The sequence below is a fragment of the Vigna unguiculata genome, chromosome 11, assembly GCF_037176805.1.
Source record: "Vigna unguiculata cultivar grain cowpea cultivar isolate G323 ecotype 2 chromosome 11, ASM3717680v1, whole genome shotgun sequence".
Lineage (NCBI taxonomy): Eukaryota > Viridiplantae > Streptophyta > Magnoliopsida > Fabales > Fabaceae > Vigna > Vigna unguiculata.
In genome coordinates, this window is record NC_140802.1 from 13694293 (window position 1) to 13720775 (window position 26483).

A 26483-nucleotide genomic window follows, 5' to 3' on the forward strand; every position below is an offset into this window, starting at 1 on the left:
AAGACGTCTCAGACTTTTGGCTGGAAATTTCTTTCTGAAATTGGCATACAAGTGCCTTATACAGAAACGTTGATCAACTCCAGGCAGAAGTTCTTGTATGGCTGGTAGCAGCCCCTGACAATATCATAAATAAAACAATAGGTTAAAAATTTTCATATCAAAAATTAGTGGGAAATGAGCTTGAATTTGAATGTACCTTTTACTGATCAGATATAAATGTATAGGATGTACACACTGCAGGTCCACCAAGGTCCTCAATAAGCAGCTCTAAAAACCAGGACCAGGAATTCTTGTTCTCAACCTCCACTACTGCATATGCAATGGGCAGCATTTGGTCATTAGCATCTCGACCAATGGCTGTTAACAGCTCTCCTTCGTATTTCGCTTTCAAGAAAGCCCCATCCAATCCAATTATAGGTTTGTATGAAATGAAACTGTCTTTGCATGGTTTCAAACATGCGTAAAACCTCTTGAATATTGGCTCCCCTTCATTCTCCTCAACATTAACTTTCATTGTTGATCCTGGATTTCTTTCTAGAAGCTCATGTGCGTAATCATATATCCTTTACTAAAGAAATAAAACTTCACCATTCAATCTTGCGATATTAACCATATGCAACGCACCACTGTCATCACACAGAAGTTGTAGTCTGTCATCCAATACTGAAGAACCTCCAACTGAGAACCATAATTTATTTTCTCCAACATACCACATCCCTTTTATCACGCTTAAAACAACAAAATAGCTCCACATGTCTAGGTCAAACGATAACCTAGTAGTTTCCCCATATTCGTATCGCAACTTCCCATCACTTATGAATTTACCTCCATCGTGAAAAACCACCTCAAATTCCTCGTCCATCACGCAAACACGTATAGAAATAGATACATCAACCTATACATTAATCATATACCGACAAAAGAAATATAAAACATATATTAAATACAGAACACACTGAAAAAGACACTACAACAACACTTTAAACATGGGGGACCACAACGCAAAACCATTTACACATGGTGGGCCAAAAAATGCATATTTAAACACCGACAAACCACAATCAATACTATGGTTCCCCAAACAAGAAACATCAAAACATGCACCAAAAAGATTATTCCCAAATTCCCAAATTTCCAAATTCTAGACAGAGAAACTCAATTTTTGCGCTTTTATTTAAACCAAATCAGGATTCAGATGATGGAAAACCTCTAGAGCAACTCGATTCCAGCACCTTCTGGTTGAGCTCCAAAGGTGCATGAAGAGCTCCATGGGCAGCGGAAATGGATGAAGGAATGGAGGCAAGTTGGAAGGCACTTGCAAGCAATGGAAGGTGAAAGAGGTGATAGGATTTCCTAATCTATGCTAGCCTAAGGAAGGTGGCTAGAGGTAGAGAGAGGAAATCTCTAGAAAGTGGTGACTTTCAAAGGCAATAGAGGGAGGAGTGCTCTCAACTCAAGTTGCATCTATTGCTTAAAATTTCAAGAGTGTCTACAAATGAGTGAAATTTTGGCTTTTATATGAAGCCATTAACACATGAGAAAGGAGAGCCATTGGATGGAGTGGGCCTTGATCTTGGCCCTTAGATTAAGCTTGGAGAATGAGGCTTGATCTTGGCCATTGGATGATGCCTTGGAAAAGAAGGAAGCATTCCTAACCCTTGGATGCTTTGGATCCATGAGGTGTAGGAAGAAGAGTATGAAATAAGGAGTATGAAATGTCTTACACTTTGACTTGGAAAAGGAGGAAGCATTCACAAAAAAAATGTCTTACACTTTGACTTAGATGATTTTTGAAAAGAGTTTTAAAGTCAAAGTGTATTTTGGTACAATATGATGAGGAGTATGAAATAAGTGAATGAGATGGAGAACAAAATGTTTGAGAGGGAAACAAAACAAAAGATTTAATGACAAAGTGAGAAGAGTTTAAAGATGAGAGAACTCCCTTTGGAAATTTGATCCTCATGGAAGGAATTGGTGAAGGATGGTACACCAAATCCCTAACAATGAGTTCCTTTTTTGCTTTTGAAATGCTTTTTAACTCTAAAACTTGTAATTGTATTTCAAGCTCACTCTCTTGCCTTATTTTCTCTCTTTCTTCTAATTCTTTTCTCTCATTCTCTTCTTTGGCTTTTCTAAGACTTTCCTCTTTTGCATTTTCTTCCTCATCTCTTTTCTTTTTCTCAACACGAAGCTTCTCAAGCTTTTCTTTTACACTTTGCATATCAAGCTCTCGAAACTTTTCAAGTTTTGCTTGCTCTTTCTTATGTTTTGCTCTCTTTCTTTGTTCACTCAAGAGCAAGTCCAAATTGTGCTTAAAATCTTTTTCTAGTCTAGAAAACTTAGCAAGATTTTGGATGAAAAGCATCTCCTATGTCAATGAAGTTTTCTATCCTAGCTTGTTGCTCTTTAGTGATCCTAAATGAAGGGGGAATGAAATGCTTCCACATGCATGTTTTTAATTCATAAAATGTATTGATGCATGATGTTCTCCCCTTTTTCACTCTATATTCCCTCTCTTGCCACCACTCATATGCACGACCTACAAACCTAGAAGTAACATGCCTAAGAATGTCTATATGACTATATTTATTAAACAAAGGTTGCACCAATTTCTCAGTATCCCACATCCAATCTCTAAATGATATTGGTCCTATATCCTCCCCAAAGAATGGAATGTCACTATGAAATGTATGATGCAACTCATGACTACCATGCTTATGCAACCTAAGAGTATATGTAGAATATGTACTCATGGTGATTGAATGAACTTATGCAACTTGAACAAAGTGTGGTAGAGGAAATCAATCACAAGTGGACCTCCAGGTTAGGTGAGGTGAGTCTTTAAGACTTCTTAAATACCAAGGCCAATCCTTGCCAAGATACACTTGTAAGAGGTTTCAAAGATCACACAATTGCCTAAGTGTTAAGTAAATAGAATCACTTGAGTCACTAAGCACAAAACAAGCAAACTAGACTCAAATAAATTTAACACTAAAAACGGACCCCTAATTGGCAAAATTTTAGAGACTTTGGTCTCACAAATCAAGCCACTATGCAACGTGAAAAAATGAATATAAGCTATGCGGCCTAATGTAAGGTGAGAAAGCACTTAGAACTTTCAACACACTTACAACTAAAAGCGAATTACTAATGGAGGAGAAAGGTTCTACTTAGGAGATGGGATTGAACACCTTGTGGTTCCCCAAGACACCTAAGTAGGCCAAAATACAAGTTCAAAGAGAGTTAAAATTGGTACACAAAATTTAGGCAAAGAGGAGCAACCCAAGAGCACCAAACTTTTATAGAACTTTGAGTAGAAAATAAGGCACAAAGGATGCTCCAAATTGACCAAAAGAAGTGACCAAATTGTAGAAAAACTAGTAAACTAAAAGATGCAACAATTACAAGCCACAATGGCCAACAAAAATGCTTGAAAATTGGTGTTGGAAGCTACTCCCAAGGCCAACTTGAACACCACAATTTTGGACAGCAAAGTGATGCACTCCGAAGAGCACTTTGGTGCCAAATGAAGCCTTAGTTGATGGCTTTGAAGTATACACCAATTGGAGGAATATTTGGACCCCTTGTGGATGCAAAATGCAACACCAAACAGCAACAAAACCTGGCCAAAATAATGAACAAAAACAGCAAACAAACTATGCCAAAGGCATTGGTTAGCTCTCACTCAAGCAAGAAATTGATGGCTCAAAACTTTCCAAAATATGGTGAAGGTGAGAGGAAGAATTCAAGCACACTCTCTAGAGTTTTACTTCTCAACCACCACCTAAAATGCTACCTAGCAACCAATTTGGAAAACAAAATCACTTAATTCACAATCAAGAGCATTGAAGCCAACATTACTTGCCAATTGAAATGTATAACACAAGAAAAGCTAATTAAGAAAGCTAAACCACATTGAAATGATTTGACAAGACTGAATTGAATAGCCAAAAAAAATGACAAGCAAGAAATTAAGGCTTGAAATAAAGGAAAGCACAACAAAAGGAATCCTAGAATGGAACTAGAATAGAGTAAAAACCAAAAACAGAAACTGCAGTGCTCATAAAATGCTTATGGTATTCATTGCATGTATGCCAATGTGAGGGAAGTAATCCACTCCAAATGAAAGCAATTGATGGCAATATGGAATACACACATAAACAAGCAAATGTATAGACAAAGAGCACTGAAATTCTGAAGCAAAACACACCAAAAACGCACTAAACAGTGATTTTTCCGAAAACACAGCACCAGAAAACGCTGACAGATGCCTTAACTTTGAAGAATTTTCATATTTTTTGTACTTGACATATTTGAATGATTCTTTTTGCTACTTTTTCGTCCAGATGTTAAGAAAATTAGGCAAAAATCAGAAGGTGATTCGGTGCTATGAATCGTTACAGTTAAATCACACAAGAAAAGTGTGCGTCAGGACACAAGTGAAAACAGCAGCAAACTGGCACTGAAAAACGCAGAAAGTTGCCTCTACTTCAAAAATTTGTATAGAATTCAATTCTCAACATAATTGAATGATTCTTGTTGGAGAATTTTCGTCTATGACTTAGCTTTTCGAAGCAACAATCAGCTTAAAATTTGGTGCACCGAGTCACTCGTGCCACTTCTCAAACAGAAGGTGTGCAGTGGAAAAAAAGTTGAAAACAGAAGCAAAAGCAGAGTGAAAGGGGAAGATGTTCAATAGACAAATCAATTCGATTTGGAGCTTGAGTATGATCTAGAATCAAGCATAGATGAAGATGAACATCTTAGGACACTCTAAGGCACAAACCAATCGGTGAAATGGCATTAAAACAGTGAGGAAAGCTGACTCAAACAACCACACGCATAGCATGAAGCTTCATTGCGTTTTGGAGTGGAGTTTGGCACGGTTTCACTCAAGCAAGTGCAGAAAATGAATGTAAACGGTGGAAAATTGAAGAAACATGTAAAAGAAAGCATGAACAAGACATAGAACACAACTTGAATGGTGGAAATTTAAAAGAAAAAAGAATCACCGAATAAAAATGACAAGAAACACAATGGAAGCAATAAAATGGTGCTGAAATGTAAAGGAAAGCTAGTAAATGATGTGAACCATAGCAAGCAAGGAAATCTACAAATAGAGTGTAGAACACTCTTGTAGTCTCATAGTTGCATGGAATCAATGGAGAAACACAATATAATAGACATTGAACGGTAGATGTGAAAGAAAAACAAAAAAGAAGAAGATGATGATGAAAACAAGACGGAAAAATGATGGAAACACAAGACTAGGAAAGAACCTTACCAAACCTTGAGAGACCATGGTTTGATGGCTCTTGATACCATTATGGTGGAGCTCCAAAGGTGCATGAAGAGCTCCATGGGCAGCGGAAATGGATGAAGGAATGGAGGCAAGTTGGAAGGCACTTGCAAGCAATGGAAGGTGAAAGAGGTGATAGGATTTCCTAATCTATGCTAGCCTAAGGAAGGTGGCTAGAGGTAGAGAGAGGAAATCTCTAGAAAGTGGTGACTCTCAAAGGCAATAGAGGGAGGAGTGCTCTCAACTCAAGTTGCATCTATTGCTTAAAATTTCAAGAGTGTCTACAAATGAGTGAAATTTTGGCTTTTATATGAAGCCATTAACACATGAGAAAGGAGAGCCATTGGATGGAGTGGGCCTTGATCTTGGCCCTTAGATTAAGCTTGGAGAATGAGGCTTGATCTTGGCCATTGGATGATGCCTTGGAAAAGGAGGAAGCATTCCTAACCCTTGGATGCTTTGGATCCATGAGGTGTAGGAAGAAGTGTTGACTTTCACTTAGTCCACCTTGGCTCTTTTGATAGTTCATGGCCAAATCTCCTATTGGGCTTAGTCAAGCCCAATTTTATCAATTGAACTACTCATTGTTTGACTTATTATTCTAGAAAGCAAGGCCTAAACAATGGGCCAATCTTATTGCTATTCTATTTCTCTTTGATACACCTCTTCAAATCTTCATATCTTCTTTGGCCAATGTGAAGAGTGTAAGAAGCCCAAGTGGGTTTAGGCCATCTTCAATGAAGCCTAATTGGATCTTTTTGAGCATGCTCCTTGTTATTGGGCCTCTTGATGGGCTTGGGCTTGAAGGTGAATGTGGGCCATGTATTGGGCCTTGAGCGTGATTTAGGCCTAGGCGTTGACCCAAGCTATAAGCCTTGTTGGGATCACATCACCTTCTATTCTCTTTAGTTCGCTTCACTTCTCTTCGCGCAAGAACCCTAGGTCGATGCTTTTCCCCCAAATCTATTTCAAAACACTAAGACCTCTGGTATTCTCGAGCTTTTCTATTATTAATTTTTAAAATATAATTTTTAAAACTTAATTATTAATTAATTATGATCGAGCCACGTCAGTAAAAAACAACACCTCAACAATCCCAGTCACTGTTCATTTACTAGTATTTGACAACTGTTAACGGTTATGGCTGAATTGTTGCAGTTTTTCAAAATTAGGGACCCAATTGAGTCAAATGAAAATCGGGGGACCTACTTGAGAAGTCGCTACAAGTTTAGGGACCTCTGGAATGATTTAACCAAAAAAAAAATTAGGGGTGCAGTAGTGATTTTTCCAGAACTTGCTAATTTCAGTCTAATTTAAAGGTGGTTTGTAACTTCAATCAATTTATTTTTCCACCTTAAATGAGCTTAATCTTAACTTCAGCTGCATCAACAAACATTAAAATATCCAAAAATAGTTTATGCAACTAAAAATCACTTTTTAAGACATTTTTATCACAAAAGTTCAAATAGCCTAAGTATCAGAACTGTCAATTAAATTACTATTTAAGCACACAAATTCAATTAAATACCTAGAATTAAACACTAAATGAGGGCAAAAATACGCACTCATCATACCCACACACTTATCCTTTTGCACTCCTAGGCAAAATTGAGCAATTTCAAAACTTGTTTTGAGGTAATTATTTCACATTAACACTAGATCAAAGGAATGAACCTTACCTGAGACAAATCAATATTCTAGAAATCAAGTTACCATGCATAAATAAATGGAAAGATTATATTTTTCACACATGAGTTAATCTTTACAATTCACAAGATAATCAATTATGAAAGAACGCACTCAAGTTAAATGTGTATTTCCTCACCAAAATTCTCTCAAGTGTTTTGGCTTGTGTTTTCACTCAAAATACCCATGCAAGTAAACACTCATAATACTTAACAAGACTCTAATATTCACAAACTTTCATAAAATATGCAATCAAAGATCATAAGGTCTTTTCATAGGTTATAACGGGGCCAAGGCAAATGTAGGCAAAATTTTAGGATTTTTGGGTTTTTAAAATTCAAATATAGAAAGAATAATGGAGCATAATTTCAAAAACAACTCTTATTAATTTATGGCTATTTTTGACAAAATAATCATTTTTTTCTACATTTTTTTTCAAAACTCTTTCATCATTTTTTTCCTTTCTTTTTGCCATTTTTATTAATTTGTGGGTGACGTACTCACCCACACACTTCATTCCTCAACCATTCCTGAACACAATCCATTAGCTCCTTCTTTCTTCCTAAGGTAGAATATGGTATTTTTCTTTTCAAGGTTATGCAATAGGCTTAAAACAAGAAAAAAAGTTTAAAGCTCAAAGGGGCTACCAATGGATTAATATCAAGGTGGGCTTATTTGGCCAAGTAGCTAAAAACAAGAAATGCCTCAGTCATATTAAATCATGCATATTCACCTAAGATGCAAAACAAAAGAGTCAAGCTAAACATTTGAGTATAAACAAACATGAGCAAGTCACTCAAGAAAAAAAAATAGGAATGGCACATGGCGGTCCATCCTTTGCATTAAGGCTCAAGACTCACAAGGTCAAACTCTTTCACAAAAGATTTAATCAAGAAATTATCAAATCAACTCAATTAGCAAATCAAAGAAACATTCCACTCATATCAACATGACTTTTATTTTTCCAGAATTATGATCATCCCAATTATTGAATCAAATCCTAAAAATGCAATGCCAATATGTTTTATTGAAAGCAGGGAAATATTTTTGGTGGATTTCTTTTGAGACATATTGTTTAAAAGTTTCACTTAGTAAAAAGTTAATACTTTCACAATTTTCTCAAAAAGAAATCACAATTTTTTATTTTTTTTAAAATGAGAAAAAAAAACAGAAAGAAAAAAAAATAAAAATAAAAATCCTACCTAAGGTTTGTCTTCCCCACACTTATTTCAAAAACTTGTCCTTGATGGACTTATTTTGGGGAGGAAACGAAAAATTTTATGACTTCTGACTTAATCTGGCCATATATCAAAATTTATTTTCTTTAATTTTACAAAGTACAAATCAGCTTGTAGCATTTTTTAATTTTTTCTTTTTTACCTTTATAAAAACTAAAAAGAAAAACACATATTTTTGAAATTTTCTTAAATTTTTCACTAAAATAAAAAACAGAAAACAAATATGCATGCAATTTAACTTTTTTATCAACAATGTTTTCAAAAGAATTTGAATCTAAGTTTTTACCTGTTGCAACAACCTTTCTTCTTTCTCCACAGCCAAGTCAACAAAAATCACCATTGAAAACTTATTTGCATCATTCACATCAACAAACTTGATTTGTGGAGTGTGTGGCTTCAACTCAATTTCAGCATCATCAGGTGCATTCAGATGGTTAACAGGATCATCAGTAATCCTTGTAATCTCATCTTGTGAGCAAAAATCTGCACTTGAAGTAGTTGAATATGTTGTTTCATCATTAACCAAGTCAGTTGCAATAGTAGATGCTTCAGTTGCATCTTCGAATATCGTTGGCTCTTCAACTGCACTTGGTTCCTCCATTGTATTGTCCTCACAATTTTGCTGTTGAAAATGATCATTTGTACTCATATCCTCATCAACAAGTACAACTTTATATTCACATTGAGCATTATCAACATATCCATCAGTAGATATGTCAGTGTGAGAATCTTTAATTTCTTCGTCAACTTCAGCAACATCCTTAATATGTCCATTAGTAGACATATTACTATGACAATCATTATATCCATTAGTAGATATATCAATGTGATGTGATTCCGCTATTGGTTTTTCAGACTGATTCTGCAAGCTTTGTGTGGTGGCATTCATCATCTCTTTCTGATTTGTCTGATTCATCTTCATCATATCAGTCATCATATTCATCAGATCTTCCAAAGTGACCTTTCTAATTGTATCATTCATTAGCTGACTCAAATCTTCAGACATTTGTTCAGCTCCAATGGCCAACTTCAAAAGCATATCTTTGATTTCATGATGAAGTGCGTTAAAATCTGAATTTTCAGGAAATCTCTAATGGGGTTGAAGGGTGGTATTAATAATTTCAAGTAATTCTATGAAGTTGTTTTTACTTACATCCATCAACATATCAGACAATATTTTCTTATTTTCGTACCACCCTTGCTCAATATCTTTGCATCGTTGATCAACTTGCAACCTTTGATCCATAGACTCTATTTTCTCTATAACTTCACCCATTAGTATCATAACTTCTTTGTAGAATGGTTCATTGGTTGCTTCAAATTGTTGTGGTGGTACATATTATTGTTGAAAACTATTTGGAACATATGGTTGTTGTGGATAGTAATTGTAATCCTTAGCCAAAGTGTTTCCCAACTAGTTTCAAAAATTTCTCAACAAAATTCCTCAAACAAAAATTATGCTTAAAAAATTAACTAAAATAACTAAAAAATATATAATTAAATAACTAAAGAAAATAAAATAAATGTTAAAAAATTGAGAGAAAAAAAATGTTAGTGATAAACAAAAATAACACAAATAAAAAAAAACTAAAATGATAAATATCCTAACCGTGTTCTCGAGCAACGACGCCAAATTTGATAATGTTATCGTTGACGCAATCAAATTAATACTACTAAACTATAGCAACTTCAGTATTGCTACGATAGTAGTTAAGGAAATAGAAAGGGTAAACTTAACCCTAAGTTGTCTTCCAATGAACACGAAATTGATTTTTAACAAGTTAGTTCTTATAAAATCTATACAAAACGGTTAGTCAAATAAAATAAAAAATAATATGGCCGGATTAAGATAAACAAGAAAGAAATAGAAAAGATAAAAAGAGATAAAAACAATAGTAAAGAAAATAGATTGATTCCACTGCTTTTTCAAAATAGATTGATTCCACTGCTTTTTCAAAATAGATTCATCATCGGTTATCTAAAGATTATTTCTCAATTAATTATTGTTGTAGATTTAAAAATTAATCAATGTAAAGTCTCAATTAATTTGTTAACGTTCTCACTTTTAACCAAAGAAAAATAAAATAAAAATAATAGAAGAATGGAGAGAGAGAAAAAGGAAATGAAATTGGGCCCCCTAAGGGTTCCAAAACTCCGAAGTCCCGAGCTTTTTTTTTTTCTTTCTATGCTTCCCCCATGGCCTCTTTATATAGGACTTTGACTAGGCTTTTCGGTTGCTAAAACATGTCAAATATCTTTTAAATAAAGATAAAAATAAATATTCAAAAATATTTGGAGAGATAGTCAATTTTAAAAATATTTGACAAATATAGTTGGTTAATAATTTATGATATAATTAAATAAATTACTTATGATAAATTATCAAAAAATAATAATATCATTAATTTTCTCAATAAGCCATCTTCAGTCCTATAGTCCAAATTTGCCGGGAAATCCAAAAAGATGAATATTTGCACTTCAACCCCTCTCGTTTTATTAGTCTTTGACTAGATTTTAACATTCGACCAGAGTTGACTGTTTGACCAGCTTTAACCAGTTTGATTGTGCAATAGCAGACTGACACATGGCATCCTAACTCCTTCTCTCACATCAGCCTTCTCTTTCCCCCGTTAGGGTTTGCTAGTTCGTGATGGAGGCTTGGAGGCGCGCTACAGTGATGTCTTATTCTTCTCCGACGACATGGCTGCTTGTGCGAGATGCTTCTCCGTTCTGCATCAGGTTCTACTCCTGCGTCTCTGGTTTGGTGACGCTCATGGTGTTGTAGGTGTTGTTCCGACGTGAACTGGTGCAAAGGATGTTGGCTCTTCATGTGGTGGAGGCTGCGCGAATATGTTCGATGTGCAAAGGTGGTGTCGATGGCTGTTCAAATAGTTACGGCTTCGACAGTTGTTGGCACGGAGGATGTAAGTGTAGTGGTGGTCGTGATTGGCAGGATGAAGAAAGTGGTGGAGAACGATGGTGGCTACTAGTGAGATCCATGGCTGACAGTGGTGGGCTATTGTTGGATGAAGGTGCCTAGGGTTTGAGGGAAAAAGATGATGATGACGTGGTACTAATTCATTGGCTGAATTTTGAGTTGCTGGATCATGACACATGTCATTCTCTGATTGGTTAGTTTAATAAGTGGAGGATTGTCACATGGCATGATCTGAGTGCATCTTAGTTTATGAGGGGAAAGAGGAGTGAAAATAGAAAAAGGCAGGGGTGTAGAAGTAGGTTTTCTGTAGCCCATTTAGAATAGGGGAGTGTGTAAAATAAAAACTGGGGGTGCAAAAGTAATTTTTCCAAAACTTGCTAATTTCAGCCTTAATTAAAGGTGGTTTGTAACTTCAATCAATTTATTTTTCCTCCTTAAATGAGCTTAATCTTAACTTCAACTGCATCAACAAACGTTAAAATATCCAAAAATAATTTATGCAACTAAAAATCACTTTTTAAGACATTTTTATCACATAAGCTCAGATAGCCTAATTATCAAAACTGTCAATTAAATCACTCTTTAAGCACACAAGTTCAATTAAATACCCAGAATTAAACACTGAATGAGGGCAAAAATACGCACTCATCATACTCCTTATTGCGTTCAGCTTGTTTCCAATGCATGTGTTAAATCTTCTAATAGAAATTAGTCATTTCTTCAAAGACTTATGCTCAAAGACATTGAAGGAGGATTCATTAAGAAAAATGGAGGAAAATATGCCTCTTATTATTGCAAATTGGAAAGAATATTTCCTCTAGGATTCTTTGATTCAATGGAGCATCTCCCTATTCATCTTCCATATGAAGCATGGCTTGGTGGACCAGTACAATATAGGTGGATGTATCCATTTGAAAGGTGATACGATTACTAAATTTTGTACTTTGAACTCTTATTCTTGTGTTAAATCCTAATGTGCACATTTTTTATTTCTAAAGATTTATGGGGGAATCAAAGCGTTATTTTAAAAACAAAGCCAGAGTAGAAGGATCCATTTCTGCAACTTACTTGCATCGTGAGATCGTATACTTTTGCTTTAACTATTTTCAAAACTTCACATTGTCATCGAGAAATTATAGGAATGAAACACAATGGCAAAGTCAAACATCTGAGTCAATATTGTTAGTGTTTAAACAAGTCGGTCGTCACGCAAGCAAGGAGTGCACTCAATGGTTAACTAATGTTGAATTCAACTCTACTCATGTGCATGTGTTAATCAATTACACTAAAGTTAAATCTTATCTTGAGTAAGTTCTAATCCCATTGTCTACAACCTAAATGGTAAATTCCTTTTAAGCAATTTGTATTCACCGTATTGTTAATCTTCTCTTAACAGCCCATTCCTTGTAGTTGAGAAAATACCTCAAGTAACGTCTTTTGCCAACATATACTCATATTTTCCTCATTAGTTTAGAAACCAAGTAAGTGTAGTCATGTTAGTTCAAGAAACCTTTGTTGCTAAAGTTGACTAAAACTTTCAATTTTCACACAATTTTTAGGTTTATAACGAGGCATTATGTGTTAGAAATCAAGACTTAAGGGATTTGGCAAACAAACCCCCATGAGATGCGTAAAGGAGTGGCACACATACTTTGTCAATGGATACAAGTTCCACACTAATGCCTCGTCTAATGGGAAGAAGACAATTAATTGTGGTGTGTACGTGAAGGGCCTCACAGAGGGTGGTTATGATGAGTTTTATGGGATAATTCATAAAATATATGAGCTAGAGTACAACAGTTCTACTTCTCTAAAGAAAGTAGTTCTTTTTTATTGTGAATGGTTTAATCCTTCTACAAATGGTACAAGAGTACATCTAGGTATCATATTGTCAAACTTGAAATCAATTTAATATACTGGCCATTTGATCCATTTATTCTAGCAAATAATGTTAGACAAGTTTATTATGTCCCATATCCAGCATTTCGGAACATCAACAAATGTGGTTGGTGTGTTGAAATACAAAATAAGCCTAGGGGTCATGTTGAGTAAAATGAGGTGGAAGAGGATATTCCCTATCAAGTTGATGAAATGTCACATGCCCATGAAATAATTAAAGTTGAAAGTGTCTCTATATTGCATGACCATGATGGTGATGCTGCAGAATTGGAAGAAGAAGAAGAAGAAGAAGAAGAAGAGGAAGAAGAAGACAACGATGATGATGATGATGAAAATTATGACGTCATGAACGATGACAGTGATGATGATTAATTTTTAATATTTATACTTTGTAATATGTGTCACCATTGTTGTGTAGTTGTAATATGACCTTTTAATTTTTAATATTTGTACTTGTAATTTGACATTAAAATTTGTAGTTGACATTCATCATTTATTTATTCTAATAGTATTCATTGAAAATAGTTTACAATGTCATCCGGGGGTCTACCTAATCCTGGTAAGGGGAAAGAGGTAGCAAAACCTAAAGCAAAAAGGGCATCAAAACAGCCACGCTACCTGATAAAAGTTCCTCCTGCAAGATCATCCACATCCACTCCATCCAATATTATTGACACACATAGTGCAGCCTTACAATCAACCTCCTTAGGTGTTGCATCCACGCCAATACCATCCCCATTTGTTCCTATTGTAGAGGCCACACCACCTCCTATTATGGTACCCACACCACCTCCTGTAATGGTACCCACACCACTTCCTGTTATAGTACCCACACCACCTCTTGTTATGGTACCCACACCACCTCCTGTTATGGTACCCACACCATGCCCTCCTTTGGTACCCACACCACCTCCTATAATGGTGCTCATGCCACCCCCTTGTTGTGGTACCACAACCTTCTTCCTCACCTTCTGTTGCTTCTGTTATACCTTCTTCAGCATCAGTCCCTTCACCTAGTATTCCTACCTCTTCAAATCCCACTGATGTAGATGTTGTTGTTGTTGACCCTCCTCCCCATGAACGACCCATGATTAAACCTTATGGAAAGGGGCAATAATAACTTCTCCCATCTTAAAAACTATTTTATTTTAGATAACTTGTTTTACCTTGCCCTTTTGTGGATGAATTTTCTTAAATTATGTGCAGGTTTTATCCTTCTAGAGTTGCTTCCCAGGTCATCACAAGGTCTATTAAGCAACAATATCTGACTGCTAGCCGTCATGGCGAGCAATACCTCCAATAGATAGAGATCATTTTTGGCAACGTTTTAAGGTAAACATATCATCAACCTTATTCTCTTTTAATAACTATGTATGTTAATAGTGCAACACAATTGATGATCTGTACTTGATTCATTGACGTATAGGAAAGTTTAGTGGAGACTTGAGCATGAAGATCAAATTCACACAAATTTTAACTCTAGAGCTTCACATAGGCTCTTTGAGATGTTTAGAGAGGTCAGGAATGCAGGACAACGCCCTTATTGGCTTGGGGATAATGTGTGGAATCAATTGCTAGCACATTGGAATTCTCCAGCCTATCGCAATAAATGTGTTACAGCCCAAAGGAACAGAGCTACCCCCAAGGGTGGGAGCCTACACACAAGCAATCCATTACTACTTATGAGCATGCCATTCGTATGGTAAAAACCTTCTCTCTTAAGTAATTCATAACTTAGAATTTTAATAATTTATGCTTAAAAAGTAACACCATATTTTGTTTTATAGGCATAGGAGCTTGGACAACATATGCACATTGATGAGGTATTTCAACAAACCCATCTTCGTAAAGGATCCAACGAGTATATTGATGAAAGGAGGACCCATGTAAGCAACACTTTCATTTCATTCCCATAAAATTATAATCATGACCCTATTTCACTAATACCTTCTTGTTTACTTAACAGAAAGAATTTGAAAAAGTAAGTTCTCTAGTTTCTTTTCAAAAAGTAAGTCAAATGTTATGTCATTCATCTCTTGCAACTATTGTATGAAGAAAGGTCATGTTATTAAGAACTGTTATGCTAAAAAGTATGATGTTCCTAAAGGGGTTATGAAATGGATCCCAAAAGGATCTAGAAAGGTGTAACCATGATCGACCTAACCTATCAAAGGGTACCAAGTAATACAAATTAGTTTTGCATGTCATAAAAAGTGAGAAGAAAGATTTGTGGTACCTTGATAATGGTTGTTTGAGACACATGACAAGTGACAAGACCAAGTTTGCAAAGTTGGAGTTCAAAAAGGAGGAAGGACTTATGACTTATAGAGATAACAACAAAAGGAGAATACTTGGAAATGGAGCATAAGCAATGGATCTTCTTTCAACATCAAGAACGTGCTACTGGTAGAAGGGCTAAAGCACAATTTGATAAGTATAAGCCAACTTTGTTATAAAGGTTTTAAAGTCATGTTTGATAAGTATATTGTAGTGGAATATTTTAGGGGTAGTTTTTGTTGTTCTTCTTATTCGCTTTCATTCTTTAAAGCTTATGGTTTTTCTTTTGTTTTACATCAAGTTTTGGTTTGATTGCTAAAGAAACCAAAGCATGCAAAGGGTCATTTATTTTACAGTGCAACTAAAAGCTTTTTGGTGCATAGTTTCTCTTTCTTAAAGCTTTTTGGTGCCTACCACACGTAACATTAAATGGTTTGTTTATGATTAGTGCATGCTTTATTGTAGATGTAACACCCCAAATTTTGGGATGTCACGGATAGTTAGAAAATGAACACGTTTGGCGGAAAAAGTATTATCATTAAAAATGTATTAATTAAAAAACTTATATTTTAATTTAAATTACATAGTTCAAAACATCACTTTGTCTAAAAATTCAAATAACACTTGCGTACAAAAGAAAATTACATAATTTGTAGTATCTGATTTATAACAACTAAATAACTTATAGAAACTCCCGAGTCCACCCCAGCCTCTCGTCGATCTACTCCATGCCAAAAGCATCTGCATTATCATCTGCTCCCGTATAACACACATGTTATACGATCATCGCACATACAACAAATACACAAACAAATAGGGGTAAGCTAACCACAAACAATGATATTCATAAAAGAAATTCATAAATAAAACATGTCAAATAATACTCAATTTTGCATTCAATTAACACGAAAACTTTATGATCACAATCCATCCTTGGTTTGAACACACAAACCCAAAATCCAAACAATCATACTAAACCAAACATAGCATCACATTCATCTAAAATCTTCATTAAATTCCACCAAGAGCTTTCAAGCAAGGCAAAACACTCTCAACATGTAACACATGAGAATTACATATTGCCAACAAAGTACTCACCAACACACCATGCATGGGAAATAAACCATAACATAAACACATCAACTTATCAAATAATACATTCATACAATAAACTCAACGAGTGACATTCATTCAACCACAATATATAAAAAATTTTGGATTTTAGAAATAAAGTTGTGGATTGTGTAAAACTCCAAAAATTATGTATTTATATTAAAATTAAAGATGATTGAATCAAGAATCAAATGCAACAATAACCAACTTAATTGAATAACTATAGAGAAAGTTATGCACCAAACAAACAACAAAGGTCAATGTTGTCAACAACCCAACTACAATGATCTTGCGATAAAAACTGCTTTCACTATAGAGCTCCGATTCAAGATCCGACCGGTCCAAGTCAAGAACTATGTGTTAAGGATTAGCTGTTAAAATTTCAGATCGATCCAACGATTAACGAAGTAGGAACCTTCATTTTACAAAACGAGTGCAGTGCAAAAAAATGGATAGCGCCTCAAAACGAGATAAAGAAAAGGAAAGGTGGCTGCACCAAAATAAATAGCTCATGTACAAGCCAGTGTTCCATCAATCCTTGGTCTCATTGAAATATAAAATCATGTACTTCACCCACATCAATACGCATGATATCAAAAAGAAGAAAGAGGAAAGCTAATAATTATGCACCACATTCACGTAAATCAAAAAGAAGAGGTAGAAGAGTTAATCTCATGCAAACAAACTTGCACCAGCAGCGTGAATGAAGAGAAAACAATCACACATGTATGTCATGAAAAAGAAGAAGGATATATCAAGTATATTCATTAAAACCTCAGGCACCAATCAACAAAATAAAGAGAAGAAATAAGGTAAAGCTTCAAATAACACAGAAAGCAAACTCAGCTTCCCCTACACTAGACATCCATGTTTTTCAAGTTTCATTCATCAAGCAAACAACAAAAAAACAATAGAAGAAAGCAAGGTTGGCTTCCCCTACCTTGTTAGCAACCTCCAATTCTTTCTCCTGTAATCTATTCCACGGTTCCTCTCTTTCTACTGTTAAACTCTCGTTTTCTCCTCTCATCCACCTCCTCTCCCACCTTTTAGAAACCCTAAAGTGTTTTATCTCCTTTTTTCAAAATCTTATATTTTTCATCTATAATTAACATCTTTAATCTTTTCTATTAATATTTTAAAATTAAATCTTTTCAATTAAGATTTTAATAAAAAACTAAAAATAAAAACAAACCAAAATCTTAACTGGTTTTCAAGTTTCTAAAGAAAACAAAGAACATTAAAAATGAAATCTTGTGAAGCTAGTTTTGAACCTAGTCATGAATGCACTGAACAAGTACAATCCACCACCACGTTATATGCTTTCTCATAGTATAATATGCATGAATAAAATATAAACAAATATTGTGCATCCGCCATACTTGAATAATAAAATAATTAATACCACTAAATGAACACGGCTAGGATAGAACTCGAGTACCTACACGCCCATATTTACTCTCCAACCAAGAAGCCAATTACTTTTCCTTGTATTAATACGCACCACTTAATTATATACATATATTCTCAACATTACATATAATATCAAAATTTAAAATAAATAAAACAATAACTTACATCACTTAAATAATTATTATAAATACAACAATAACTACAATGTTGATTACTTTCGTATGAAAAATTATTTTTCATTTTTGAAAGAGGTTTTCTTAAAAGAAATAAGTTGAAACCTTGTTGACTAGACTTCTAGGAAAGAGAGGTGCGTCTCAGTGGACAACTTAAGTACCTTGTCTTTCCTTAGCCAAAGTGTTTCCCAACTAGTTTCACAAATTTCTGAACAAAAATCCTCAAACAAAAGTTATGCTTAAAAAAATAAATAAAATAAAATAACTAAAAAAAACTAAAGAAAATAAAATAAATGTTAGAAAAAAAAATTGAGATAAAAAAAATGTTAGTGATAAACAAAAAATAAAATCAAAAGAAAAAAAAAAGAACTAAAATGATAAAAATTTTAACCGTTTTCCCCGGCAACGACGCCAAATTTGATAACGTTGTCTTTGGCGCGTTCAAATTAATACTATTAAACTATAACAACTTCAGTATTGCTAAGATAATAGTCAACAAAATAGAAAGGGTAAAGTAACCCTAAGTCGTCTCCCAACGAACACGGAATTGATTTTTAACAAATTAGTTCTTATAAAACTATACAAATGAGTTAGTCAAATAAAATAAATATAGGGGATTAAGATAAACAAAGATAGAAATAAAATTTAAAAGATAAAAAGAAATAAAAACAATAGTAAAGAAAATAGATTGATTCCATTGCTTTTTCAAAATAGATTCATCATCGGTTATCTAAAGATTATTGCTCAATTAATTATTGTTATAGATTTACAAATTAATCAATGTAAAGTCTCAATTAATTTGTTGGCGTTCTCACTTTTAACCAAAGTACAGTCTCAATTAAAAGTGAGAACTTTTAGATTATCCACAGTAAATTCAACCAAAGTACAGTCTCAATCAAATTTACTATGCCTAATCATGTCTATTCTTTTATGTTCTCACCAAATAAAAAGCTTTATTAATCAAAGTAAAGTCTCAATTAATTTTAGTTAGAGTAAATACCTTTAATCAAAGTAAAGTTTCAATTATTGGTAAAAACTCATTTAATCACATGAAAGTTTCTAAATAAAATCAAAGCAAAGTCTCAATTCAATTTAAAAACCCTTGGACTCATATGATCAACATGCATATAGATTTAAAATCATTACTTTTTATGTGATTCAAAGATAAAAGACATAGATGAATTAAAACCTCAACAATAATAAAAAGAACAAAGAAATTAATTGATCTAACCTCAGAATCCAATTAAGAAATTACAATGGAATCAACCCAAGAAGTTTAGAACTCCATGAATGCAAAATAAAAATAGAAGAATGGAGAGAGAGAAAGAAATTAGGTCCCCCTAAGGGTTCCTAAATTCCGAAGTGCCGAGCTTGTCTCTTTCTGCTTCCCCCTTAGTCTCTTTATATAGAACTTGAACTAGGCTTTTCTGTTGCTAAAATCTCTCAAATATCTTTTAAAATAAAGATAAAGATAAATATTCAAAGGTATTTGGAGAGATATAGACTATTTGACAAATATAGTTGGTTAATAATTTATGATATAATTAAATAAATTAATTATTTAAAGATATCTGATAAATTATCACCAAATAATATTTGCATTAATTTACTCAATAAGCCATTTTTAATCATATAGTCCAAATTTTGTAGACATCCAAAAATATCAATATTTGCAGTTAAACCCCTCTTGTTTGACCAGTCTTTGACCAGATTTGAATATTTGACCAGAGTTGACTGTTTGACCAGGTTTGACCAGTTTAACTGTGCAATAGCAAACTGACATGTGGCAGCTCATTCTCTCTCCAGAATTAGGGTTTCACTCTCACACTCTTCTCCAACAAAGCTACTACGTGATGACGGCTGCAGCTGCCGTTTTCCGGCGACGAAGGCGCGGTGGTGGAGGCACAGATCTGTGTTGAATAATGCAGTGCAGATGCGGTGCTGGTCCAAGTGCGTGAAGCTCTCGCTGCTGTAATGGAGGTTGCGCGAGGAAGCTTCGTGTTTTCTTCTTCGATCTGGTTCACGCTTTCTAACTCGAAGGTGCAGATGGATGCGTGAAGGGTGAACACTGCTAGAGGATGGTCGCACCGCTGTCTATAAATCCTTTGGTAAGACTGTTAATTTTTTTCGACCTTTAATTCTGTCGGTAAATCCTTCGGTATGTCAGTCGAGAAAAACTTAAACATATCAGACTCTCTCCCCCAAAATCAATTTTTGCGATTTCCCTCTCCCCAATCTCTCCAATCCCTCGCCCCACCATCTCACGACGCCATTTCGCCCCGCCTGGAAGGAGCTCGCCGGCCAATCCGATTACGACGACGGTGTCACCGGTGCCAACGCCCGCAACGCTGCTCGTGTCGTCTCCTCTCGATCGGTAATCGTTGTCGCCGCTTCAAGCCTCACGCCGACACATCGACGGTGAGTGTTTTTCTTCTTCTTTCGCCATCCAATCCATCACGTCTGAATCATAAAGTGTTTTGTAGGTGCTGCACATCAGAACTGTGAATCACCTCGGTGGGAGGCTGGGTGTTCGCATGTCCAGGGCTGCGAGGGATCCAGAGGCTGCTGTTTTTTGTGGTTGCATCGTGGAGGAAGGTAAGTGGCAATGTCTGAGAATGAATTGAGTGTGGTCATGCCTGAAATTGTGTAGCATTCACAGCATTGCATCAATTCAATCTGCCTTAATGAATTCAGTGTGGGCATGCCTGAAATTGATTTTGGTTTTCTATTATATGCAATTAAAGTGGATGTCATCCAGATGCATCAAATGCATCTTGAACTGTTCTGCATTTTCAATTCAAATATGCACACGCAAGTTTGGTCAATAATTCTACTCACTGCCAAAGTTGTGTTTTGTTCATAAATTCTGAGATTAACCGTGTTTAGCTTGTGTTTGTTGGGTGATCGTTGTTTGACTGTTTATGAATGATTTGTTGTGGTTGTTTTTGGGTCATGTGCATCACGGTCATGAGCTCTGAACTTAATTATTGTTTCAAAGAAGCTTTGATGTCTTTGGTTTGTGTGTTAAAGCTAGTGTGAACTGTTAAGTTGATGATTTGTTTTTTGTTTTGAGTGTTTTATACAACCAATAACACACGTAGTGTCAACTACCTACTCTAGTTAAAAATACCCAAGAGTCATTACCAAAAGCTAACTAAACTAACTATGTTTGGTGGAATGAGTGCTAATTTCATAACACTTTCATTGTATTCCAATCCCTTTTAGTGTTCTTGAGCACTTCCAACTCTTGAATCACCAATCTAGCCTTCATATTTGAAAGTCAACCCTAAAGTCAAACTTCTATTCTACAAAAGCTGTTAAATTTTGCTTCATCTTTGTATGTAACTGCTAGATGCCACGAATTCAGATTTCCAATCAACTTTCAACCACTATTTAGAATGTTTTATCGTGCACACAAGTTTGCAATACAAGTTAGTGTTTTATTCACCTAAATGAATGAAAAGCAGACATAATTTAATGCACTTGATTTACTAACTAAGGTAATTCTATGTACCTAGTTTAAAGTGGTAAAATAAAGCTATGGATAAACTTATGTTCTACATTCTAGATAAAACTCAACTTCTAATATGTATACTACTTTTTAAAAGTTTAAAACACTCAAATAAGACTACAATTAATACTAAGTGCTAAAAATTTCGTATACTAGCTCCGATTTGTACACAATTTTTATCAATTTAAACCTCTTTCCTCAATTTCCTCTCATTGTGATTAGTTATGCACTTTGTCCCTCTTATGTTATAATGTATCTTACCATTTAAGCTTTGTAAGATACGAAATAGAAATTGGTAATCAGAGGTTTCCTTTCATGTTGGACTTAAGTAATAATAGGTTTATTACTTAAGCTCCATGCTCTTTGACTACCACAAAAGTAACACTGTCATTGTTTGCCTTCTCACAGCACATGGGTGAAGTTCCTAGCCACCGTCGTTAGGTGTATGACCGATGTTATAGTGGTAGGAGAGGCTTGAAGGAAACTTTTGTGATAGGAGTTGAACAGTTTATTCAGATTGCTCGACAATATAAATATTATGCTCTTGAGGGAAGGATTAGATGTCCCTGCGTTAAGTGCGAATGTACTCATATTTTGAAAGATGAGGAAGTTAAAGTTCATTTATACAAAAAAGGGTTCATGCCAGATTACTGGATTTGGACATTTCACGGTGAAGAAGTGCCCTCTGTTTATTCGGGTGAACATGACACACATTTACCTAGTTCAAGCACGGTGGATCATACCTCTAAGATGAATCAAATTATGTATATGCAAGAGATGTTGAGTAATGCTCTTGGCCAACATGATTCATTTGAAGAAGTAGACGAGAGTCATTTAGAAGAGTCTCCAAATGACTTCACTCAGAGATTTTACAATTTATTAGCAGAGGTCGATGAACCTGTATTTGAAGGGGTTACAAAGTCTAAATTATCAGTATGCATCAGACTTTTGTCCCTCAAATCCAACTGGAACATTCCCAAGCAAGCATTGGACAACATTGCAAAACTCATTTTAGATCTAACACCACCAAATAATTCTTTGCCCAAGAATTATTATGAAGCAAAAAGATTAGTTTCAAAGTTGGGATTGGAGTCTAAGAAGATTGATTGTTGTATGAACGGTTGTATGCTTTTCTATGACAATGATAATGGAAAAAATGATGCATCTTTGCTCCAATGCAAATTTTGTGGACACCCTCGATATCGTATACTCCATGGAGGCCAGAGGCAAAAAAAACCAATTCCATTGAAGTCCATGTTCTACTTGCCTATAATTCCAAGACTACAAAGAATGTTTGCTTCAATGCAAACAGCACAACATATGACATGGCATGATGAGAACAAAATAGAAGGCATGCTACGTCATCCATCTGATGGACAAGCTTGGAAGCACTTTGATCGAAAGCATCCTTCCTTCGCCAATGATCCCCGTAACGTTCGACTTGGTCTCTGTTCAGATGGATTTAATCCGTACATCCAAGCATCGTCATCACCCTATTCTTGTTGGCTTGTGATTGTTACTTCTTACAATCTTCCACCTGAGATGTGTATGACTAAGCCTTATATGTTTCTGACGTGTATAATACCAGGTCCATCTAATCCAAAGGCATCGATAGATGTTTATCTGGAGCCTTTGATTGATGATTTGAATAAGTTGTGGAGTGGTATTTGGACATATGATGTCTCAAGGAAGCAAAATTTCCTAATGAGGGCAGCTTTGATGTGGACTATTAATGACTTCCATGCATATGGGATGTTATCCGGTTGGAGCACACATGGTAGATTAGCCTATCCGCATTGTATGGAGCATATTAAGTCATTCACATTGAATTATGGTCAGAAAAGTTGTTGGTTTGATTGTCATCGTCGGTTCTTACCAAGTGACCATCCATTTAGGAGAAACAGTAGGGCATTTCGCAAAGGGGAAGTTGAAACGGATAGGCCACCTCCGAGGTTGACTCCATCACAACTTTGGAGAAGAGTCAAACATTTTTCAAAAGTGATTGAAAGTGGTCTCACAAGGATCGATGGGTTTGGAGAGTGGCATAATTGGACTAAAAAAAGTATCTTTTGGGATCTTCCATATTGGAAAGATAACTTGCTAAGACATAATCTTGATGTCATGCATATAAAAAAGAATTTCTTTGACAACATCTTCAACACAGTGATGAATGTTAGTGGTAAGACAAAAGATAATGACAAAGCAAGAAGAGATATTTGTTTATATTGTCAGCGCAAAGACTTGCAGTTGAAGTCACAGGGCGATAGGAAGTGGCTCAAGCCAAAAGCAAATTATACGATGACAAAAGATGAAGCTAAAATAGTTTGTCGTTGGATCAAGGAGCTTAGAATGCTAGATGGTTATTCTTCAAACTTGGCAAGATGTGCTGATATTGAAAAGGGTAGTATTCATGGTATGAAGAGTCATGATTGTCATGTATTCATGGAGACATTACTCCCTATTGCGTTCAGCTCGTTGCCGATACATGTGTTAAATCCTCTAAAGAAATTAGTCAGTTCTTCAAAGACTTGTGCTCAACGACACTAAAGGAGGATTCATTACAAAAACTGGAGGAAAATATTCCTCTTATTATTTGCAAATTGGAAAGAATATTTCCTCCAGGATTCTTTGATTCAATGGAGCATCTCCCTATTCATCTTCCATATGAAACATGGTTGGCGGACCAGTACAATATAGGTGGATGTATCCATTTGAAAGGTAATATGATTACTTAATTGTTTGAACTTTGAACTCTTATTCTCTTGTTCAATTCTAGTGTGCACATTTTTTATTTGTAAAGATTTATGGGGGAATCAAAGCGTTCTGTAAAAAACAAAGCCAGAGTAGAAGGATCCATTTGTGCAACTTACTTGCATCGTGAGACCACATACTTTTGCTCTCACTATTTTCAAAACTTCACGTTGTGCCCGAAAAATCGTAGGAATGAAACACAATGGCAAAGTCAAACATCTAAGTCAACATTATCGGTGTTTAAACAAGTCAGTCGTCACGCAGGCAAGGAGTGCACTTATTGGTTAACTGATGCTGAATTCAACTCTGCTCAAGTGCATGTGTTAATTAATTGCACTGAAGTTAAACCGTACCTTGAGTAAGTTCTAATCCCATTGTGTACAACCTAAACGGTAAATTCCTTTTAAGCTATTTGTATTCACCGTATTGTTAATCTTCCTTTGACAGCTCATTCCTTGTAGCTGAGCAAATACCTCAAGCAACGTCTTCTACCAACATATACTCAAATTTTCCTCATTGGTTTAGAAACCAAGTAAGTGCAGTCTTCTTAGTTCAAGAACCTTTGTTGCTAAACTTGACTAAACTTTCAATTTTCACACAATTTTTAGGTTTACAACGAGCCATTATGTGTTAGAAATCAAGAGTTAAGGGATTTGGCAAACCAACCCATGAGATGCGTGAAGGAGTGGCACACATACTTTGTCAATGGATACAAATTCCACACTAATGCCTGGTCGAACGGGAAGAAGACAATTAATTGTGGTGTGTACGTGAAGGGCCTCACAGAGGGTGGTTATGATGATTTCTATGGAATAATTCATAAAATATATGAGCTAGAGTACAACACCTCTACTTATCCAAAGAAAGTTGTTTTTTTTTATTGTGAATGGTTTGATCCTTCTAAAAATGGTACAAGAGTACATCCTACGTATAATACTGTTGAACTTCAAATCAATTTAAGATACCCACCATTTGATCCATTCATTCTAGCAAATAATGTTAAACAAGTTTACTATGTCCCGTATCCAGCATTTCGGAATATCAACAAACGTGGTTGGTGTGTTGCAATACAAACAAAGCCTAGGGGTCATGTTGAGTCAAATGAGGTGGAAGAGGATATTCCCTATCAAGTTGATGAAATGTCACATGCCCATCAAATAATTGAAGTTGAAGGTGTCTCTATATTGCATGACCTTGGTGGGGATGGTGAAGAATTGGAAGAAGATGAAGAAGAAGAAGAAGAAGAAGAAGAAGAAGAAGAAGAAGAAGAAGAAGAAGAAGAAGAAGAAGAAGAAGAAGAAGAAGAAGAAGAAGAAGAAGAAGAAGAAGAAGAAGAGGAAGAAGAAGAAGAAGAAGAAGAGGAAGAAGAAGAAGACAACGATGATGATGATGATGAAAATTATGAAGTCATGAACGATGACCGTGATGATGATTAATTTTTAATATTTATAATTTGTATTGTGTGCCATTGTTGTTGTGTAGTTGTAACATGACCTTTTACTTTTTAATATTTGTATGTATAATTGGACATTAATATTCATCGTTTATTTATTCTAATAGTATTTGTTGAAAATAGTGCACAATGTCATCCGGGGGTCCACCTAGTCCTGGCAAGGGGAAAGAGGTAGCAAAACCAAAAATAAAAAGGGCACCAAAAAGGCCACGCTACCTGATAAAAGTTCCTCCTGTAAGACCATCCACATCCAGTCCATCCACTCTTGCTGACACACATAGTGCAGCCTTATAGTTAACCTCTGTAGGTCTTGCACCCATACCATTACCTTCCCCATCTGTTCCTGCAGTTGAACCCACACCACCTCCTATAATGGTACCCACACCACCTGTTGTTATGGTACCCATAACACCTCCTCTTATGGTACCCACACCACCTGTTGTTATGGTACCCACACCACCTCCTCTTATGGTACCCACACCACGCCCTCCTTTGGTACCTACACCAAGCCCTCGTGTGGTACCCACACCACCTTCTGTGATGGTGCCAATGCCACCCCCTGTTGTGCTATCACAACCTTCTTCCTCACCCTTTGCTGCTACTGCCATATCTTCTCCATCATCAGTCCCTTCACCTAGTGATCCTACCTCTTCTGGTCCCACTGATGCAGATGCTGCTTTTGTTGACCCTCCTCCCAATGAACGACCCACGATTGAACCTTATGGGAAAGGGTAA

The 26483-nt window shown here is 35.5% G+C and overlaps 2 protein-coding genes across 2 annotated transcripts; both read left to right on the forward strand.

The window, feature by feature from the left end:
• Positions 1-20111: 20111 nt before the first annotated feature.
• On the forward strand, positions 20112-24091 carry LOC146881528 (uncharacterized). Its single transcript, XM_085669221.1, has 4 exons — positions 20112-20141; positions 20225-20407; positions 20517-20628; positions 22146-24091. Exons 1-4 carry the CDS (start codon positions 20112-20114, stop codon positions 24089-24091), a joined length of 2271 nt encoding a protein of 756 aa, XP_085525347.1.
• A 253-nt stretch (positions 24092-24344) lies between these two features.
• LOC146881529 (uncharacterized) lies at positions 24345-25731 on the forward strand. The gene is made up of 3 exons (XM_085669222.1): positions 24345-24653; positions 24743-24827; positions 24904-25731. The coding sequence occupies exons 1-3, from the start codon at positions 24349-24351 to the stop codon at positions 25729-25731; spliced, it is 1218 nt and encodes a 405-aa protein (XP_085525348.1). The 5' UTR covers positions 24345-24348.
• Positions 25732-26483: the final 752 nt, after the last annotated feature.

Coding starts and splice junctions, on each gene's coding strand:
- LOC146881528 (XM_085669221.1), top strand. CDS start 20,112: ATGGTCGCACCGCTGTCTATAAATCCTTTG. Junction 20,142..20,224: donor CGCTGTCTATAAATCCTTTG/GTAAGACTGTTA, acceptor TAAACATATCAG/ACTCTCTCCCCCAAAATCAA. Junction 20,408..20,516: donor GTGTCGTCTCCTCTCGATCG/GTAATCGTTGTC, acceptor AGTGTTTTGTAG/GTGCTGCACATCAGAACTGT.
- LOC146881529 (XM_085669222.1), top strand. CDS start 24,349: ATGGGGGAATCAAAGCGTTCTGTAAAAAACAAAGCCAGAGTAGAAGGA. Junction 24,654..24,742: donor GAAGTTAAACCGTACCTTGA/GTAAGTTCTAAT, acceptor TTCCTTTGACAG/CTCATTCCTTGTAGCTGAGC. Junction 24,828..24,903: donor CTCATTGGTTTAGAAACCAA/GTAAGTGCAGTC, acceptor CACAATTTTTAG/GTTTACAACGAGCCATTATG.